Raw genomic sequence first — 15,874 nt, 5'->3', positions numbered from 1 at the left:
ACTCCCAACCTGCAGTGCTGGCTCAGTGCTAAGGGGGGGGGGGGACTCCTAATGGGGACCATATGTGGTGCTGGGTATTCGAATAAGGTCAGCTGCATGCAAGGCAAGCGCCTTAACCATTCGTCACCTGGCCCCCAAACCCTACACAGGCCAATGAGAAGTACATGAGTCCATCAGCAAGACAAACTGCCCATCTGGTGCTTCTTGGGCTTGAGTGCAGGCTGGTCACCCACAAAAGTAACGGGGAGAGAGCAGCACAGCTCATTGGGGACCTCACTGGCCGCCTGACTAAGTGTTATCAGAGACAGTGATAATTTAGAAATAAAAAAATTAATACACAGGGAAACAGTATCACACTGTGTTTAAGAGAAGTTTGAGGGGCCAGAGAGAGAGCACAGTGATAGGGCATTTGCCTTGCAAGCAGCTGACCCAGGACTGGTGTTGGTTCTAAACCTGGGATCCTTCCTATAAGGTCCCCCGTGCCTGCCAGGAGCGATTCTGAGCACAGAGTCAGGAGGAACCTCCGTGTGCCTCCGGGTGTGGCCCCTCCTCCAAAAAAGAGAGGTTTGATGCCGGGCAAGTCACTAAAAAAATGGGGTGCAAGGGGATGATGAATCCTGCCCTACAATGCAAGGCCCTACAATGCAAGGCCTACGGCCCTCCCCCACCCGGCACCCTCTATGCTCTGTCTGCAGAAGATAATGTAGATTAGAACGTGGGAGCTGACAGAAGGGGACTGAATCACTAACATGTTATATTCATAAATCAATCTTTTTTCAGAAGGGTTAGAGCAGCAAGTGGGCAGGACCATGCAAACAGTCTGATGGGGTTGGAAATCGCCTCTTTGGATCTGTTTTCCATCACACTCAGGTGACGTCTGGCCAAAAGAGATGGAGATGTCATCAGAAGGCTGAAGGAGGAAGCCAGCAGTCACATCTGGGCTGAGTGAGGGTTGGCCTGCTGGGAAGGGCTGTCCCCAGCACTTGCCTTTATTGTGGCTGACCCAGGTTTGATCCTTATCATCTCTTAAGGGCCTCTAAGCCTATTAGACAATACCTGAGTGCAGCATCAGAAGTAACCCCTGAACACTGCTGGATGTGGGCCAAAAGACAAAAACAACTTAAAAAAATAAAATTCCTAGGGCTGGAGTGATAGTACAGCAGGAAAGGAAGGTATTTGCCTTGCACACAGCTAACATGGGTTTAAACTTGGCAACCCATATGGTCCCCCAAGCACCACTAAGAGTGATCCTTGAGTGCAGGCAGAGCCAGGAATAAGTACTGAACATCATTGTGAGTGCTCAAAATCAAAAGCAAGTGAATAAATAAAGAAAATTCCTGGGTGTGATCACCACGTAGTGCTATATAAATTGCCCACAAGCTTCTTAAAATTTAGACTGCTGGGTATTTGGGATGATATGCTGCAATGTTTTCCATTTCTTACCAAACAGTGGGGAAATATCATGTGATGCTCCAAGAAATGGCGAACCAAGTTACTGAGCTCACTCAGATCTGGCCACACCCTCCTGGGCTCCCCAGCCTCCCCGGCCACCAGACTCTGGAAGAGAACATCAGACAGAGGGCCCTTACTGCCCTACATAGCCCTAGGAGCACCTCACCACACCACAAGGCACCAGCGATGACACACACAAAAGATGGAACCTGGGTTCCCAGGCAGACATTTCCTGTGCGTCTTTTCCGTTATTTCACAAGCAGTCACACACACACACACACACACACACACACACACACACACACACACACACACACACACACAAGGGTTCTGGAACAAAAGGCTCCCTCTGTCCCTCCTGGCACCAGACAGTTAAATCCTAGCTCTCCTGGCCTGTTGCATGGCCCAGAGTGCTATGGCCAAAAACCTGAGTGACCATCTGCTGTACTCCTTGGATGGGCTGCCACTCGATGACTTCAAGAGGTTCAAGTTTACACTGCAGAACTGCAGCCTGGAGAAGGAGCAGCCCCGGATCCCTCGGGGGCAGCTACAACTGGCCACACCTGTGGACCTGGCCCAATTGCTACTGACCCACTATGGGGAGACCTCCGCTGTGCGACTGACCCTGCAGATCCTTAGGGCTATCAACCAGAACCTGCTGGCCGATGAGCTGCACAAGGCCCTCACCTCAGGTACACATGCAGGGTTGCAGCAGGGAACTGGGCTAGGACCAGGCCAGAAGTCTCATTATCCTTCTCTGACTCCAATGTGGAGCTGGGTGGGCTGATATTTTAGGCTCCAGATAGCTTTAAAAGAAAGAAAAACAACAAAGTTTGAAATTCTGAAAGGGGGTCAGGATAAGAGGACAAAAAGACCTAGAGGGTTGCTCCATCTCATTCCATTTTAAGTTGATGGTTTTACAAAAGTTTGGTAAACCCACCACAAAACTTTCTCCAAACCCATCTTTCTCCCTACCTTCCTTAATCATTTCCTTTTCTTCCTTCTTCCTATAAGCAACCAGAACACAGAATTAAGCCTCTTCTACCGTTTCTCATTAATAAGTCACTATCCTGAAATCTTCAGGCTAGCATTTAAAAACAGGGGCCAGGGGCTGGAGCGATAGCACAGCAGGTAGGGCATTTACTTTGCTTGCAGCTGACCTGAGTTCAATCCCTGGCACCCCACATGGTCCCGAATCTGCTAAGACTGATTTCTGAGCACAGAGCTCGGAGTAACGCTGAGGCCAGAGCAATAGTACAGCGAGCAGAGTACTTGTTTTGCACACAGCTGGCATAGGTTCAATCTCTGGCACCCCATAAGAGCCCTGCCAGAGTGATCTCTGAGCTCCGAGCATGAGTAAATCCTGAACACTGCCAAGTGCGGCCTAAAAACCAAAACCAAAACCAAAAACCCCCTAAAAGACCATTTACACTTCACCTCATGAAAAATGGAAACCAGATTTTCTGGTGAAGCCCCATTATGGTTCCAGACCTCTGCTTTGAAAAACTAAGTACTGATGCAGGATGGGCTGCAGGCTCTTCCAAATGCAATGCTTGGGGAGACCCACTCCCCACTCTCCATCACGGCCCTGATCCATATTTCCTCTGTCATTCCAGAAAGTCTGGATGAAGGAGCAAGCAGACATGACAGCAGCAGTGACATGGCAAGGGCAGCCGAGGCCCTAGAAGGTGAAGGGCCCCAGGTGTTGGGCACTTGGTGGTGGGAGTCCAGCCTGTTTCAGACCCAGCCAAAGGTTAGGATTCAGGGGAAGCAGAGCAGTGGAATCCGCAGGAACTCCAGCTCAGCAGGCAGGCTGCAGAACTTGTGTGGCTCCATCCCATGGCGAGAGGCTGCAAAGCACTCGAGCAAGCAGCGCCCCAGAAGCCTGGAGCTCACCAATTCTTTTGAGGACAAGGAACTTGCTCGGATCTACATGCTACTGCTGCAGCTGAAAATGCAAAGTGAGAGTCAGGATTTGAGCTGCGGAGCCCCGCAGGGCCGGGCCACTGAGGCTGTGCACAAGGGCTCCAGGCTTCCTGAACATTCCAAGTTCCTAGAGAAGGCAGCCACCAGCAGCTCACCAGCCATGTATCTGTTTTCCCGTGGGAAGAACTGCAAGCACTCTAAAGCCTCAGCGGGTCCCACGGCCTCTGGAGTTGGGGTCCCTCTGATTTCAGGTAAGAGCTCACCAGAGCTTTCTGTCTTTGCTCTGTTCAAAACCCCGTGGAAAATGCTTGTGGTTCTGGGGCCCTCCCCAGCCTCTAGAATTCCAAGGAGTTTGTGAGAACCCAGGAAAGAATGGGTTCTGTCCTGTCCCAACTCTGTTTCTACATAGGGGGGCCAGTACTTTGGGTCAAATGTCATCAGAATTCTGGGGGCTATGAATGACAGCAGTAAAAAAGACAGAAGCTCATTCCTCACAATGATGCCAGGACCCCAGGTTCCTTCTACTTCCTACCATGGTTGTTCTCAGTAGTGAAAGGATGGAGGGACAAAAGGGTAGACACTTAAAGAAGTTTCAAGAAGTTGCTTGGGACCCCTCCATGGACAACCCTTTGGTAGGAAGTGGGCAGGACAGCAATACCCGATGGCAAGGGATGCCGACAGTATAAGAGTGTGTCAGCACTCAGCATGGATATGTGAGCAGGACTGGAGCTTGTTTTCCTTCTGGACCAAAGCCCTCTATGGCCTAGCCTCTGTCTAGGCTGCTGTTCTTAGTCCTAGAGTCTGTGGCCTCTGTGGAAGGATATAAAGGGAGGATGAGCTAGGAAGTGGACACTTGTACTAGTGCAAGCATCCCTAAGTAGTGTTCAGTGGGCCCTGGGATCACAGGTAAAATCCTTGGCCAATGCAAAGGACAGTTCATACTTGGGCCCAACAGCACCAGGACCACATAGCCCACCTCAGCAACTCACCCTGACCTGAGTAAGCGCGACCCCTACCCCTCTGCTGACATCTAAGGGGTCTCTCCCATTACCCGTCCCCAGGGAGAACACAGGACCAGGCGGTATGTCCCCTCTGCCATGCCCTGGAAGAAGACACACACGCACACAAAGCCTGCAGCTGCTCCATGGCTGCCAGTGGCTGGGCCCGGTGCCGGGCCCAGTGCCAGGCCCTGTTCCCAGGGAAGAGGCGGCAGGGCAGTGAGCCTCAGAAGAGCCTGAACGTGACCAGCCTAAGCCCCAAGACACTACACCAGTACGAACGCCACCAGAAACAGGCTGAGCTACTGTTCCGTAAAAACCACAAGGAGCCTGTCTGCCACATCTGCAGCCTGAGCCTGGAGGACCAGGGCCACAGCGTTTCCCCTCCCATTGAGCAGGCAGCCCAGGACTACAAGGTAGGCTTGACCTAGAACCATCTCTGCTTGTCCAGGCTTCCTTTCCCGGAGATCCCAGGAGAATGGTGCATGAGCAGAAACAAAAAGGCTCAGCAATGAGAACAGGTCCAATCTGGCTGCTGTGAGGTCTCCAGAAATTTGCTTCAATGTGGATGAATCAATAATGATAATTAGATGTTCTCACCAACTCCTGGTTCAACTCCTTTGAAATATGGGTTCATCCGTCCTCTTTCAGGGCATCACTTGTATAGTTTTGGATGCAATACAATTATACTGTGCTCAGAAGTAGCTTCTGCTCTTGCAGGGGACATATGCTCAAGAAGTGCTATGATATCTTGTCTGTTTGGAACCTTTTGGTGTGTGCTCAGAGGACCATATGTGATAGGGACTGAACCTGGGTGGGTTGCATTATAAGGCCAGTGCCTTAACTTCTTATGATGTCTCTGACCCAGGATGAGGCATGTTTAAGCTTCAGCAAATGTCCTTTCTCCAGGAGAAAATTCAGAAGCGGCTGCAGACCCTGAAGGAGCTGAGAAGGTCAGGGGGAGAACAGCGGTCCCGAGGAGACATGAAAGAGGTAAACTTCCTCTTAAGGCAGGGGATTCCCGCTGCACAGTGGGAGAGTTCTGACAGCAGAATAAACTGCATATTGAAGGCTTCTGCTCTTGGGCGTCATGACTCATGGGAGGAAGTCCTCTCCCAGGGCCACTGTCACATAGTGGTTGTCATTGAAGGGTCTGAGGGAAGTGGAGGCACAATTTCCCATTTTATATATTCTTCTGTGTCTTTTATATCATTTTGTTTTGGTTTGGTTTTTGTGCCACACTCATTGGGGCTCAGGGCTTATTCCTGGCTCTGCACTCAGGGATCACTCCCAGAAGGGTTTGAGGGACCATATGGGATGCACACAGAACTGGGGTGAGCCAAGTGCAAGGCAAGCATATTCCCCACTGTCCTACCTCTGGTCCTCTTGTTTTTACCAAAGCTGTATCAATGCTCAAAACCAGTTGGTTGACCATTTATGGGGAAACCACGAAGTGCTGTAAGTACAGGTCCACAGGCCTTGTTGCATCCATGTCCTGGGTCTGGGCACCTATGTTGCTCCCAACCCTGAGCCTTAATTTCTCAGGTTGTTTGGGTGGCTGCATCCCATCTCCCTCTCTGAGTTCTCAACTTCTGGTTGGACACATCTGCAGTGGAAAGCCAGATCAACTATGAGAACAGATGAGAATGGACAGGGGTGAGAACTAGTGACCAAATTTGGGGAAATTCCTGAATTAAAAACCTGAAGTGGAAACACTTGTTTGTGGGCAGCATTGGGCCTGCATGGCTTCACAGGGCTTCTGAGGGAGGATGGAAGATACACCGAGTATCTTCAGATCCTGGGACCCTTCCTAAGCTCCACTGACTTGGGTTGAAACCACTTTCTCCTTGGTGAGAAGATCAAGGTGCTGTGTTTGAATGCCTGAGGGCTCCGACTGGTCTTCTATGACTGCCTCACCAGGTCATGATTGTGTCCAAATCTTCCCATTTCATCAAGACATCAATGTACCAGAGGGTCAAGCTCCCCCAAAGGGGCTTGTCTTACCCAGCCTATTGGCAGTGACCCCTTCCCTCACAGGTACCTGACAGACTTTCTGGCCATTAGGTCTCTGATTCCTCAGGGAAAGGACACACTTGAGCTGCGTTGCAGGCTGCTGGCAGGAAATAGGCGCTCCAGGAAACAGTCTCTGGAGCCTCCATCTTTTCTGGGAAGCTCCAGCCATTTCTCCTCCTGCTCAAGTTTGGGCTCCCAAGAATTTGAGGAAGCACCTTATTCAGCCCTTCCCACACCGTAGCACCAATCACTCACCTGCCCTGCCCACTGTTCCCCAGAAAGATGCAGAAGTGCACAAACAGAAGCTGCGGTGCCAGCTGAGGAACCTGAGCCAGTTCCTAGAGCAGCAGGAACAGCTCTTCACAGCCTGGCTAGAAGACCTGGGCCAAACCATCAATCAGGTGTGGGGCACCTATGCCACCAGTACGTCCTGGGCCCTTCTCGACAAGCAGATCAAGGAGCTGGAGGCCAAGCAGTGCCAGCCCATATGGGAGCTGATGCAGGTGAGGGCAAGGCATTAGTTCTGGTGGGTTCTCAGCTCTGCCCAACAAAGAGCAGGGCCAGAGTGATGCACTGGGAAGCAGCCCTACAAACTATAACACAGAACTTTTCTCCTCTCTCCTAGGACATTGGAGGTGCCCCGCACAGGTACAGAGGCTCTTGCTGTCCCCCAGGGGTCATGCGCAAGGCAAGAGGGGAGGCAGTGAAAGGGGGAGTGTGGTGAGAAGGGACCTCCCTACTGCCTGGGCCACCAAAGACCAACAGGACAGCCTTGGTGAGAGCAAGACCTCAGAGAGGCATAGAAACAGTGGATCCATGGGGGCCGGGCGGTGGCGCTGGAGGTAAGGTGCCTGCCTTGCCTGCGCTAGCCTAGGACGGACCACGGTTCGATCCCCCGGCATCCCATATGGTCCCCCAAGAAGCCAGGAGCAACCTCTGAGCGCATAGCCAGGAGTAACCCCTGAGCGTCACAGGGTGTGGCCCAAAAAAAAAAAAAAAAAAAAAGAAACAGTGGATCCAAATGGCCAATGCTGCAACCAGGCCATGACAGGCCAGGGGTTGCACACACGGGCTCACAAGACCTGTTGGCCTTCCTCAGATTCTTGAGAATGGTGGCAATTTGGTTTCCTGAAGAACCACCTTTTTCCACCCTGTGGTCTGTGCTGACCACCCAATGGGAGATGAGAGGGTTCTAAGTACCACTGTCTGTGGTGCCAGGGATCCAAGCTGGATCTAAGTGCTCTATCACTGAGCAGCCTCCCTGCCTCTCACTGTCACGTTTTTCTTTATTCCTTACCATTTTTATCTCAACAGAAAACAAAAAAGAGTAGTTTAGTGTGACTGGTTTGGCCTGGTCAGTCTAGACCATGCTCCCCTTCTCATAGTGGGACCGGGATCAGCTTGGAAGCTCCTTGCAGCTCTGATGTCTGAGCTGGAAATGTTCCCCCAAGTGATGGCATCTGTGGCTGGCTCTGTGGACCAGAGTTTAGAACCCAAGGCCAGGCTGGGTGAAGAGTGCCCAGTAGGGGCAGATATCCAGTACTCCAACTCCAATCCTTAACAGCCTTCGTCTCTAGGACCCAGAGCATGATGGCCCCTGAGCCGCGGGCCACCCCTCTGGAGGTGATGGAGAAGCTTCACCTGCTCTATCAGAGATCTGAGTTCATGGAGAAAAATATGAGGTGGTTCTCAGGTAGGTGGGCCTGAGCAGAGGCAGTTATCTGCTGGCAATCCCCCACAACCCATGTCTTCTCCCACCGCCACATGCCATTGTCTTTCTGACTTGGCTTTTGCTTCTTGCCTGACTGAGACTTGCTTTCTCCTTCTAGAAACTCTGCGTTCAGAGATGGAACCCTTCAGCGGTGAGTAGGGCAGTGGTGTCCACATGTCACCCAGGGCTACTACTTCCAGGTTGGGGGAAACACTGAGAATCAGGGGGAGTGGGTTTGGTTTCCAGAGCCAAAAAGGACCAAGATTGGGGTCAAGCAGAAAAAGATTGGGGTCAAGCAGGGTCCTTGTCTTTCCCTGCTGAGGGGACCCTGAAGTCAGACCCTCAATCCAACATGAAGGATTTTTCCTCTCTCTTTTGCTTTGCAGTCCCAGAACTGACTGGAGCTCAGGCACATGCTGGTAAGTGCCAGACAGAGACGAGAGCGCTTGGGTCACCAGGACTCTGTGCAGACTCATAGTAGTTTACGGAGAATGGGGCTATCTATGGTCTTGGTGGGCAGGGAGAGCCAATGAGGGTTGGCTCTGGACCACCAATCAGGATTCTTCTCTCTGCAGTTAACGTGACTCTGGACAGAGAAAGTGCCCACCCCAACTCATCTTCTCTGACGACCTCAAGAGTGTGAGACTTGACAGCAAGGGGAAATGGCTACCGGACAACTCAGAGAGGTTCAACAGCTGCATCCTCAGCCTGGGCTCCCCATGCTTCTCCTCTGGCTGCCAGTACTGGGAAGTGGAGGTGGGAGACAAGACAGGCTGGGTGCTTGGCGTGTGCAAGGCATCCACGAGCTGGAAGGGCAGCCTGGTACTGTGCCCAGAGAACGGTTACTGGGTGCTGCTGATGGTGAGGCAAAATGAGTACCAGGCCTCCACCCTTCCGCCAACCCACCTGAAAATGAGGGAACCACTCAGGTGTGTGGGCATCTTTCTGGACTACAAGGCCAGAGGGATTTTCTTCTACAACTTGACAACCAAATCCCACATCTACACATTCACTGACTTTTCTTCCTCTGAGCCCCTTCGGCCCATCTTCAGTCCTGGATCGCATGATGGAGGCAAGAACATGGACCCCCTGATCATCTGTCCCGTGGGTGGCCAAGGACCTCGTTGAACACCCAGCAGATTACATCTGGCTTCATGCTTGTGGCCTTGTGTCCTGACATCTCACACTCAAGTTGGAATTGAGTTCACCAAGGAAAAAAACAAGAGAGGAGCGCTGAGCACAAAAAGGAAGAGCAGGGGCCAGAGTGGTAGCATGGAGGTAAGGCGTTTTCCTTTCATGCAGAAGGTCATTGGTTCGAATCTGGGCATCCCGAGCCTGCCAGGAGTGATTTCTGAGCATGTAGCCAGGAGTAACCCCTGAGCGCTGCTGGGTGTGACCCAAAAAAAAAAAAAAGGAAGAGGAAGAGCAGCAGAGGGCCGAAGGCTCGAGGCGAAGCTCTTGGAGTGGACATTTGTAACTGAAGCTTTAGAAATACTCATGAGGATCAGCCCCCTTGGCACTCAGGAGGCTGGGACATCATCCCTACTGCCCCTCTGAGCTGCACCCCAAGTGGATCCCCTCAGCCTTGCCTCACCGGTGCTTTGGATTAATGAACCATGGTTCTTCAGAGTACTGGCTGGAGGCAGGGAGGCAGCAGTCATCCCTGAGGATCCCTGGGAGAGCCCATGTCCCTACTAAGTACCACAGAAGACTGCTCACAGCCCTGAGTATCTGCCTCCATCTGTCTCCACAAACTGCACCTGTGAAACAGTAGGTGATCCAGTTCACAGGCTCTCCCATCACCTCTGTTTGAAATGATCTTGAGAAAGGAAGTAAGAAAAAGGAGAAGTGCTTTCCATTTTCTCTGGAGCCAGAAGCCAAGTTCTCCAAAGTTAGAGCCAGAACATGACCTGTTTTTTTTCAGGTAGCTGAGTGTTACCACAGATTCCTCGCTGCCCCAGTTGCCCTATTCATGATTGCTCAGTCCTGACTCTCCTCCAACAGCCTGGCACATCATTCCCACTGCCTTCTCATACACATATTTCCTCCTAAATTATTCCACAAATGGTTCCAGATGGAAACTATTGATAACCCCGCCACAGAGCCCATATGACCCCTTAAAAGATGTGTCAAGCTCAAAGTAATATCAGTCCTTTAAAAAGTATTGCTTATGTACAAGAGGTAAGGCATTTGCTTTCCATGCAGCTGACCTGGTTTGATCCCTGGCATTCCATATGATCCTTCAAGCCCACAAGGAGTAATTTCTAAATACAGAGTTTGTAATAACCCCTAAGCATTGCCAGATGTGGACTAAAAAATTTTTTTTGCTGCTCTAATAGTAGTGTAACAGATTTTACCTTTTTTACAATGTCACACTCAACACAGGACTTACTCTTGGAGGGGTTCAGGGTGATGGGGATCAAACCTGGGTCAGCCTCATGCAAAGTGAGTACCTTACTTTGTGTACTATCTCAGGCACATTCTATCTTAATTTAAATTATTTATTTATTTATTTATTTTCACTGCTAATGATCCTGTGAATTTATCCAGGGGACTTTCTGTCACTTTGCTTCATCTCACAGAACTGTATGGATCCTCTGACAACATGTTAAATGAAATCTAGATACTGAACTCAGTTGTACGTAGTAGTGCTTCATAATGCTATAAACATTTTTTCTGTCAAATAAGACTTTCTGTCTGGTTTTTGGACCACACCTGGTGATGCTTAGGGGTTACTCCTGACTATGCGCTCAGAAATTGCTCCTGGCTTGGGAAACCATATGGGACGCCGGGGGATCGAGCTGCAGTCCATCCTAGGCTAACACAGGCGAGGCGGTGTAACACAGCGAGGCCTTTTCGCTTGTGCCACTGCTCCAGCCCTATGTCAGGTGACTTTTTTTATTCATATGTAACTCACATGCACTAAAATTCACCCTTCTGCAGTATAAAATTCCTTGATTTTTAGTTTTTATTTTCAATAAATGAAAATACCACCATGAATTCTAGACATTTTCATCTCCCCAAAAGAAACCATATTCACATTAGCTGTCAGTGTCCATTCTCTCCTCATCCCAACTCGGCAACCACTAATAAAGTTTTTTCTATTTTCATCTTCTTGTTCTCCACATTACATAAAACAGAACATACAATAAAAGTATCTTTTGTGTGCTCGCTTCGGCAGCACATATACTAAAATTGGAACGATACAGAGAAGATCAACATGGCCTCTGCACAAGGATGACACGCAGATTTGTGAAGTGTTCCATGTTTTTCTAAACTTTTGGGAAAAAAAAGTGTCTTTGTGACTGATTTCTTTTTCTTGTGCTCTAATGGCTCATCTATGGTGCATCAAAAATGAGCACAGGATGGGGGCGGAGCGATAGTGCAGCGGTAGGGCAAGGACCTGGGTTCGATCCTTGGTGTCCCATATGGTCTCCCAGGCCAGGAGCAATTTCTGAGCACAGAGCCAGGAGTAACCCCTGAGCTGAGTCACTGGTTGTGGCCCAAAAAAACAAAAACAAAAACAAATTAGTACAGGGGCTGGAGAAATAGCACAGTGGGTAGGGATTTTGCCTTGCACATGGTCAACCTGGGTTTGATCCCTAGCATCCCATATGGTCCCCTGAGCCTGCCAGGGGTGATTTCTGAGCACAGAGTCAGGAGTAACCTCTGAGTGCTGCAGGATGTGGCCCCAAAACAAAGATTAGTACCTCAGGGGCAGGAGAGGTAATACAGCTGATAGGGCCCTGCATATGGCCAACTGGGGTTTAATCCCCAGCACATATAGTTCAGTACCCTGACCCCAACAGGATAGTGACTCCTGGGAAAAGTGAGAAATAAGCCCTAACCACAGTCTGGTGTAGTCCCCTCAAAAAAATATATATATATTATTTTACATTAACATTTGCCCTCATTCATTTTTACATCTTACATGAATGCCCTCATTCTTTTCTTACTGCTAAATAATTTTACAAATAGAGTGTCTTGTATTTATCCTTCAGTTGATAATCATCTGGATCATTCTGATTTTTGGTTTTGAATAATACTATTTGTATGCAAGTTTTCTTTATGGACAAACATTTATGGTTCTCTTGGGTGTGAGATTTAGGAATAGAATTGGTGGATTACATAGTAATTCTAGGTTGACATTTTGAGAACCTGTCAAACTTTTCACAAAGTGGCTGGGCCATTTGACCATTCTACCAGCAATATATCAAGGTTTCAATCTCTCCACATTTTCACTAACATCTTTTGCTATTACCTATTATGGTTTCTGTTGGAGGAGGGAGATAGTGTTTTGGGCCACATTCAGTGATGCTCAGGGATTATTCCTGGCCCTGCATTCAGGGATCACTCTTGGAGGGCTCAGAGAAACATATGGGATCAAACCCAGATCTATGGCAAGCACCTTACATGTTGTACTATTTTTTTTTTCTGGTTCTCTGCAAATTTTTTTTAAACATAGGAACTTTTTATTGATTTTTTTTTTTGGGGGGAGGGCACACCCGGCGGTGCTCAGGGGTTACTCCTAGCTATCTGCTCAGAAATAGCTCCTGGCAGGCACAGGGGACCATATGGGATGCGAGGATTCGAACCAACCACCTTAGGTCCTGGATCGGCTGCTTGCAAGGCAAACACTGCTGTGCTATCTCTCCGGCCTCCTTTTTATTGATTTTTATGTCTAGAAAGGCGCATAATATTTTGGTTTTTCAGGGCCACACTTGGTGACACTCAGGGGTTACTCCTGGATATGTACTCAGAAATTGTTCCTGGCTTTGGGGACCATATGAGACGTCAGGAGAATCAAACAGCAATCTGTCTTAGGCTAGCATGGGCAAGGCAGACGCCTTACCACTTGTACTACCACTCTGGCCCCAACATAATTTTTTTTGGTTATTTTGGGCCACACCCAGTGATGCTCAGGGGTTACTCCTGGCTATGCATTGAGAATTGCTCCTGGCTTGGGAGACCATATGGGATGCCGGATGATCGAACCCTGTTCGTTTGTAGGCTAGTGCATGCAAGGCAGACGCCTTACCACTTGCACCACTGCTCAGACCCCAACATAATATTTATCAGTATTTTTTGTTTTGTATTTGGGCCATACCTGGTGACACTCAGTGGTTACTCCTGGCTATGAGCTCAGAAATAGCTCCTGGCTTGGGAGACCATATGGGACACCAGGGGATTGAATCGTGGTCTGTCCTAGGTTAGTATGTGCAAGGCAAACACCTTACCACTTGTGCCACTGCTCCGGCCCCTTGTTTTATTTTGAGGGGGACTCACACCCAACCAGTGACCAAATCTGTGTCCCACGTGCAAACACAAGTGCCCTATCCTACTTTTTTTTTTTGGGGGGGGCATACCTGGTGACACTCAGGGGTTACTCCTGGGTATGTGCTCAAAAATTGCTCCTGGCTTGAGGGACCATATGGGGCAGCAGGGGAATCAAACCACAATCTGTCCTAGGCTAGCATGGGCAAGGCAGGTATCTTACTGCTTGCATCACCACTCTGGCCCCAACATAATTATTTTTGTTTTTTGGAGCCACACACAGTGACGCTTGGGGTTACCCCTGGCTATGCATTGAGAAATTACTCCTGACTTGGGGAACCAAATGAGATGCCGAATGATTGAACCATGGTCTGTCCTATACTGGTGAGAGCAAGGTAGATGCCTTACCGCCTGCACCACCACTTTGGAACCAACATAATAATTTTTTATTAAATTTTTGGGCCACACCCGGTGATGCTCAGGGGTTACTGCTGGCTATGAGCTCAGAAATCGCTCCTGGCTTGGGGGACCATATGGGACACCGGGGAATCGAATCGTGGTCTGTCCTAGATTAGCATGTGCAAGGCAAAAGCCCTACTGCTTGTGCCACTGCTTTGGCCCCTTGTTTTATTTTGAGAAGGACCCCACACCCAACCAGTGACCAAATCTGTGTCCCACGTGAAAACACAAGCGTCCTATCCTACTTTTTTGTTATTGGGCCACACCTGGTGACACTCAGGGGTTACTCCTGGCTATGCACTCAGAAATCACTCCTGGCTTGGGGGAACCATATGGGACACCGAGGGAATTGAACCACGGTCCATCCTAGGCTACTGCGGGCAAGACAGACGCCTTACCGCTGGCCCCCTATCCTACTTTTAAATAGTTGCCACACAGTTTTGATACTGGTCTCTCTATAACATGTTCTAAGCCTTGACAAAATGACTGAATAACTAGAAGTCATATATAGTTAGTGACACCCCCTCCCAAAAGGCACCTCATTTAAGAAAAGTTTTTAAAGGCATATTATGTTTTGACTTTTAAAACCCTGCCTGCAGGTATAACTCCACCCAACCCTATGCCTATTATCTCTAGCCTGGATTAGCACCACACAATGGAAACAAAGAGAGTTTGGGTGCAATGCAGACAAAAGGTGGCAAGGGAGAAGGATTGGAAAGTGTGAGAAAAGAAAAAGGCCTCCAAGCAGAAGTTAGAGAGGAAATAAGAGAGGGTCCAGTTCGTAAATGGCGCAGTCTTGGGGCTCCAACGCCTGAGCAGCCTCGGAGGGCGACCCACTTGAGGGCCCCAGCAGTCCTGACCAGCAGCCACCAGGGACTGACAACGCCCACAGCCCTTCCGGACAGGGAAACACCACTTCCGGTCGAGCTTTTTTTTTTTTTTTTTTTTTTTTTTTTTTTTTTTTTTTGGTTTTTGGGTCACACCCGGCAGTGCTCAGGGGTTATTCCTGGCTCCAGGCTCAGAAATTGCTCCTGGCAGGCACGGGGGACCATATGGGGCGCCGGGATTCGAACCGATGACCTCCTGCATGAAAGGCAAATGCCTTACCTCCATGCTATCTCTCCGGCCCCCCGGTCGAGCTTTTAAAGGGCGACAGGAGGCCCCCCCTAGATCCCGCCCACCCGCCGCGCCGACGGCTTAATATTGGCTGGCTGGCCTCAAACTACATTTCCCAGAAGGCATTGAGGCGAGTTACCGGTACCTGGAACGCCGCCAGCCCGTCGTAGCCGGCTGGAAGACGACTCCGGGCTTTTTCGTCCCTTCCGCAGGGCCTGAGAGAACGCGGTCGCTGGCATATTCTCGTCTCCCGGGAGCCGAGTTCCTCGCCGCCCCCAAGAATTCTACAAGCACTCTCGAATCTCACCTTCGTTAGAAGATCCGAGAGCGCGCGCGCTCCGAATGAGGAGACCAGGTTTCCACGCCGGAAGCCGACGGCCGGATATGACGTCAGCGCACACCAGCGCTCGCGCCGAGCGCCGGAAGTTACGTACTCCCTCCGCCCGCCGGAACTCCCAGAAGACACCGCGAGCTCGCCGGAAGTTCTCAGCGTCGCCGGCTCTCTCCAGCCAACTGTCGCGAGCTGCCTGGGAGGACGCTCGGAAGGGCGAGGAGGAGGAGGAGGAGGAGGAGGAAGAGAGAGGGGGAACCTCTCGCGCCCCGTTTTTCCAAGTCTCTCTCTTCTGGGGCGCGGCTCGCCGGGGTCCCTGAGAGGTGAGCTAGGCCGCAACGGAGCGTCAAGGAATGCGGGGTCCCCTAGGCATGTCGCAGGCCGGATCTGGTGACAAAGGCGTCATGGAAGAGGCCCGCAAGGGGCCCCGTCCTTCTCACCCCGCTGGGACACTCCCCGCTGGCAGGAGGCCTCCCCTCTGCGCCTCCCACGCTCTGGCGCAGCGAGCTCAGAGCCTGGCTTGACGCCCACACACTGACGAGTGTAGAGCAACTCTGTCTCGGACTCCACTCGGCTGTCGGGGTGTCTTGACAC

General features: G+C 50.4%; 1 protein-coding gene and 1 non-coding gene across 2 annotated transcripts; both read left to right on the top strand.

The window, feature by feature from the left end:
• Positions 1–1,867: 1,867 nt before the first annotated feature.
• MEFV (MEFV innate immunity regulator, pyrin) lies at positions 1,868–9,228 on the top strand. Its single transcript, XM_049768874.1, is given in 11 exon segments — positions 1,868–2,144; positions 3,069–3,629; positions 4,440–4,792; positions 5,286–5,380; positions 6,667–6,892; positions 7,015–7,037; positions 7,967–8,082; positions 8,219–8,251; positions 8,487–8,519; positions 8,676–8,711; positions 8,714–9,228. Coding segments are annotated over 11 exon segments (2,268 nt in total).
• A 2,037-nt stretch (positions 9,229–11,265) lies between these two features.
• On the top strand, positions 11,266–11,372 carry LOC126003136 (U6 spliceosomal RNA). Its single transcript, XR_007493675.1, has one exon. It is a non-coding gene; the product is annotated as a U6 spliceosomal RNA (small nuclear RNA).
• Positions 11,373–15,874: the final 4,502 nt, after the last annotated feature.

Source organism: Suncus etruscus, chromosome 2 (assembly GCF_024139225.1).
Source record: "Suncus etruscus isolate mSunEtr1 chromosome 2, mSunEtr1.pri.cur, whole genome shotgun sequence".
Lineage (NCBI taxonomy): Eukaryota > Metazoa > Chordata > Mammalia > Eulipotyphla > Soricidae > Suncus > Suncus etruscus.
This window is presented reverse-complemented; position numbering and strand designations above follow the sequence as displayed.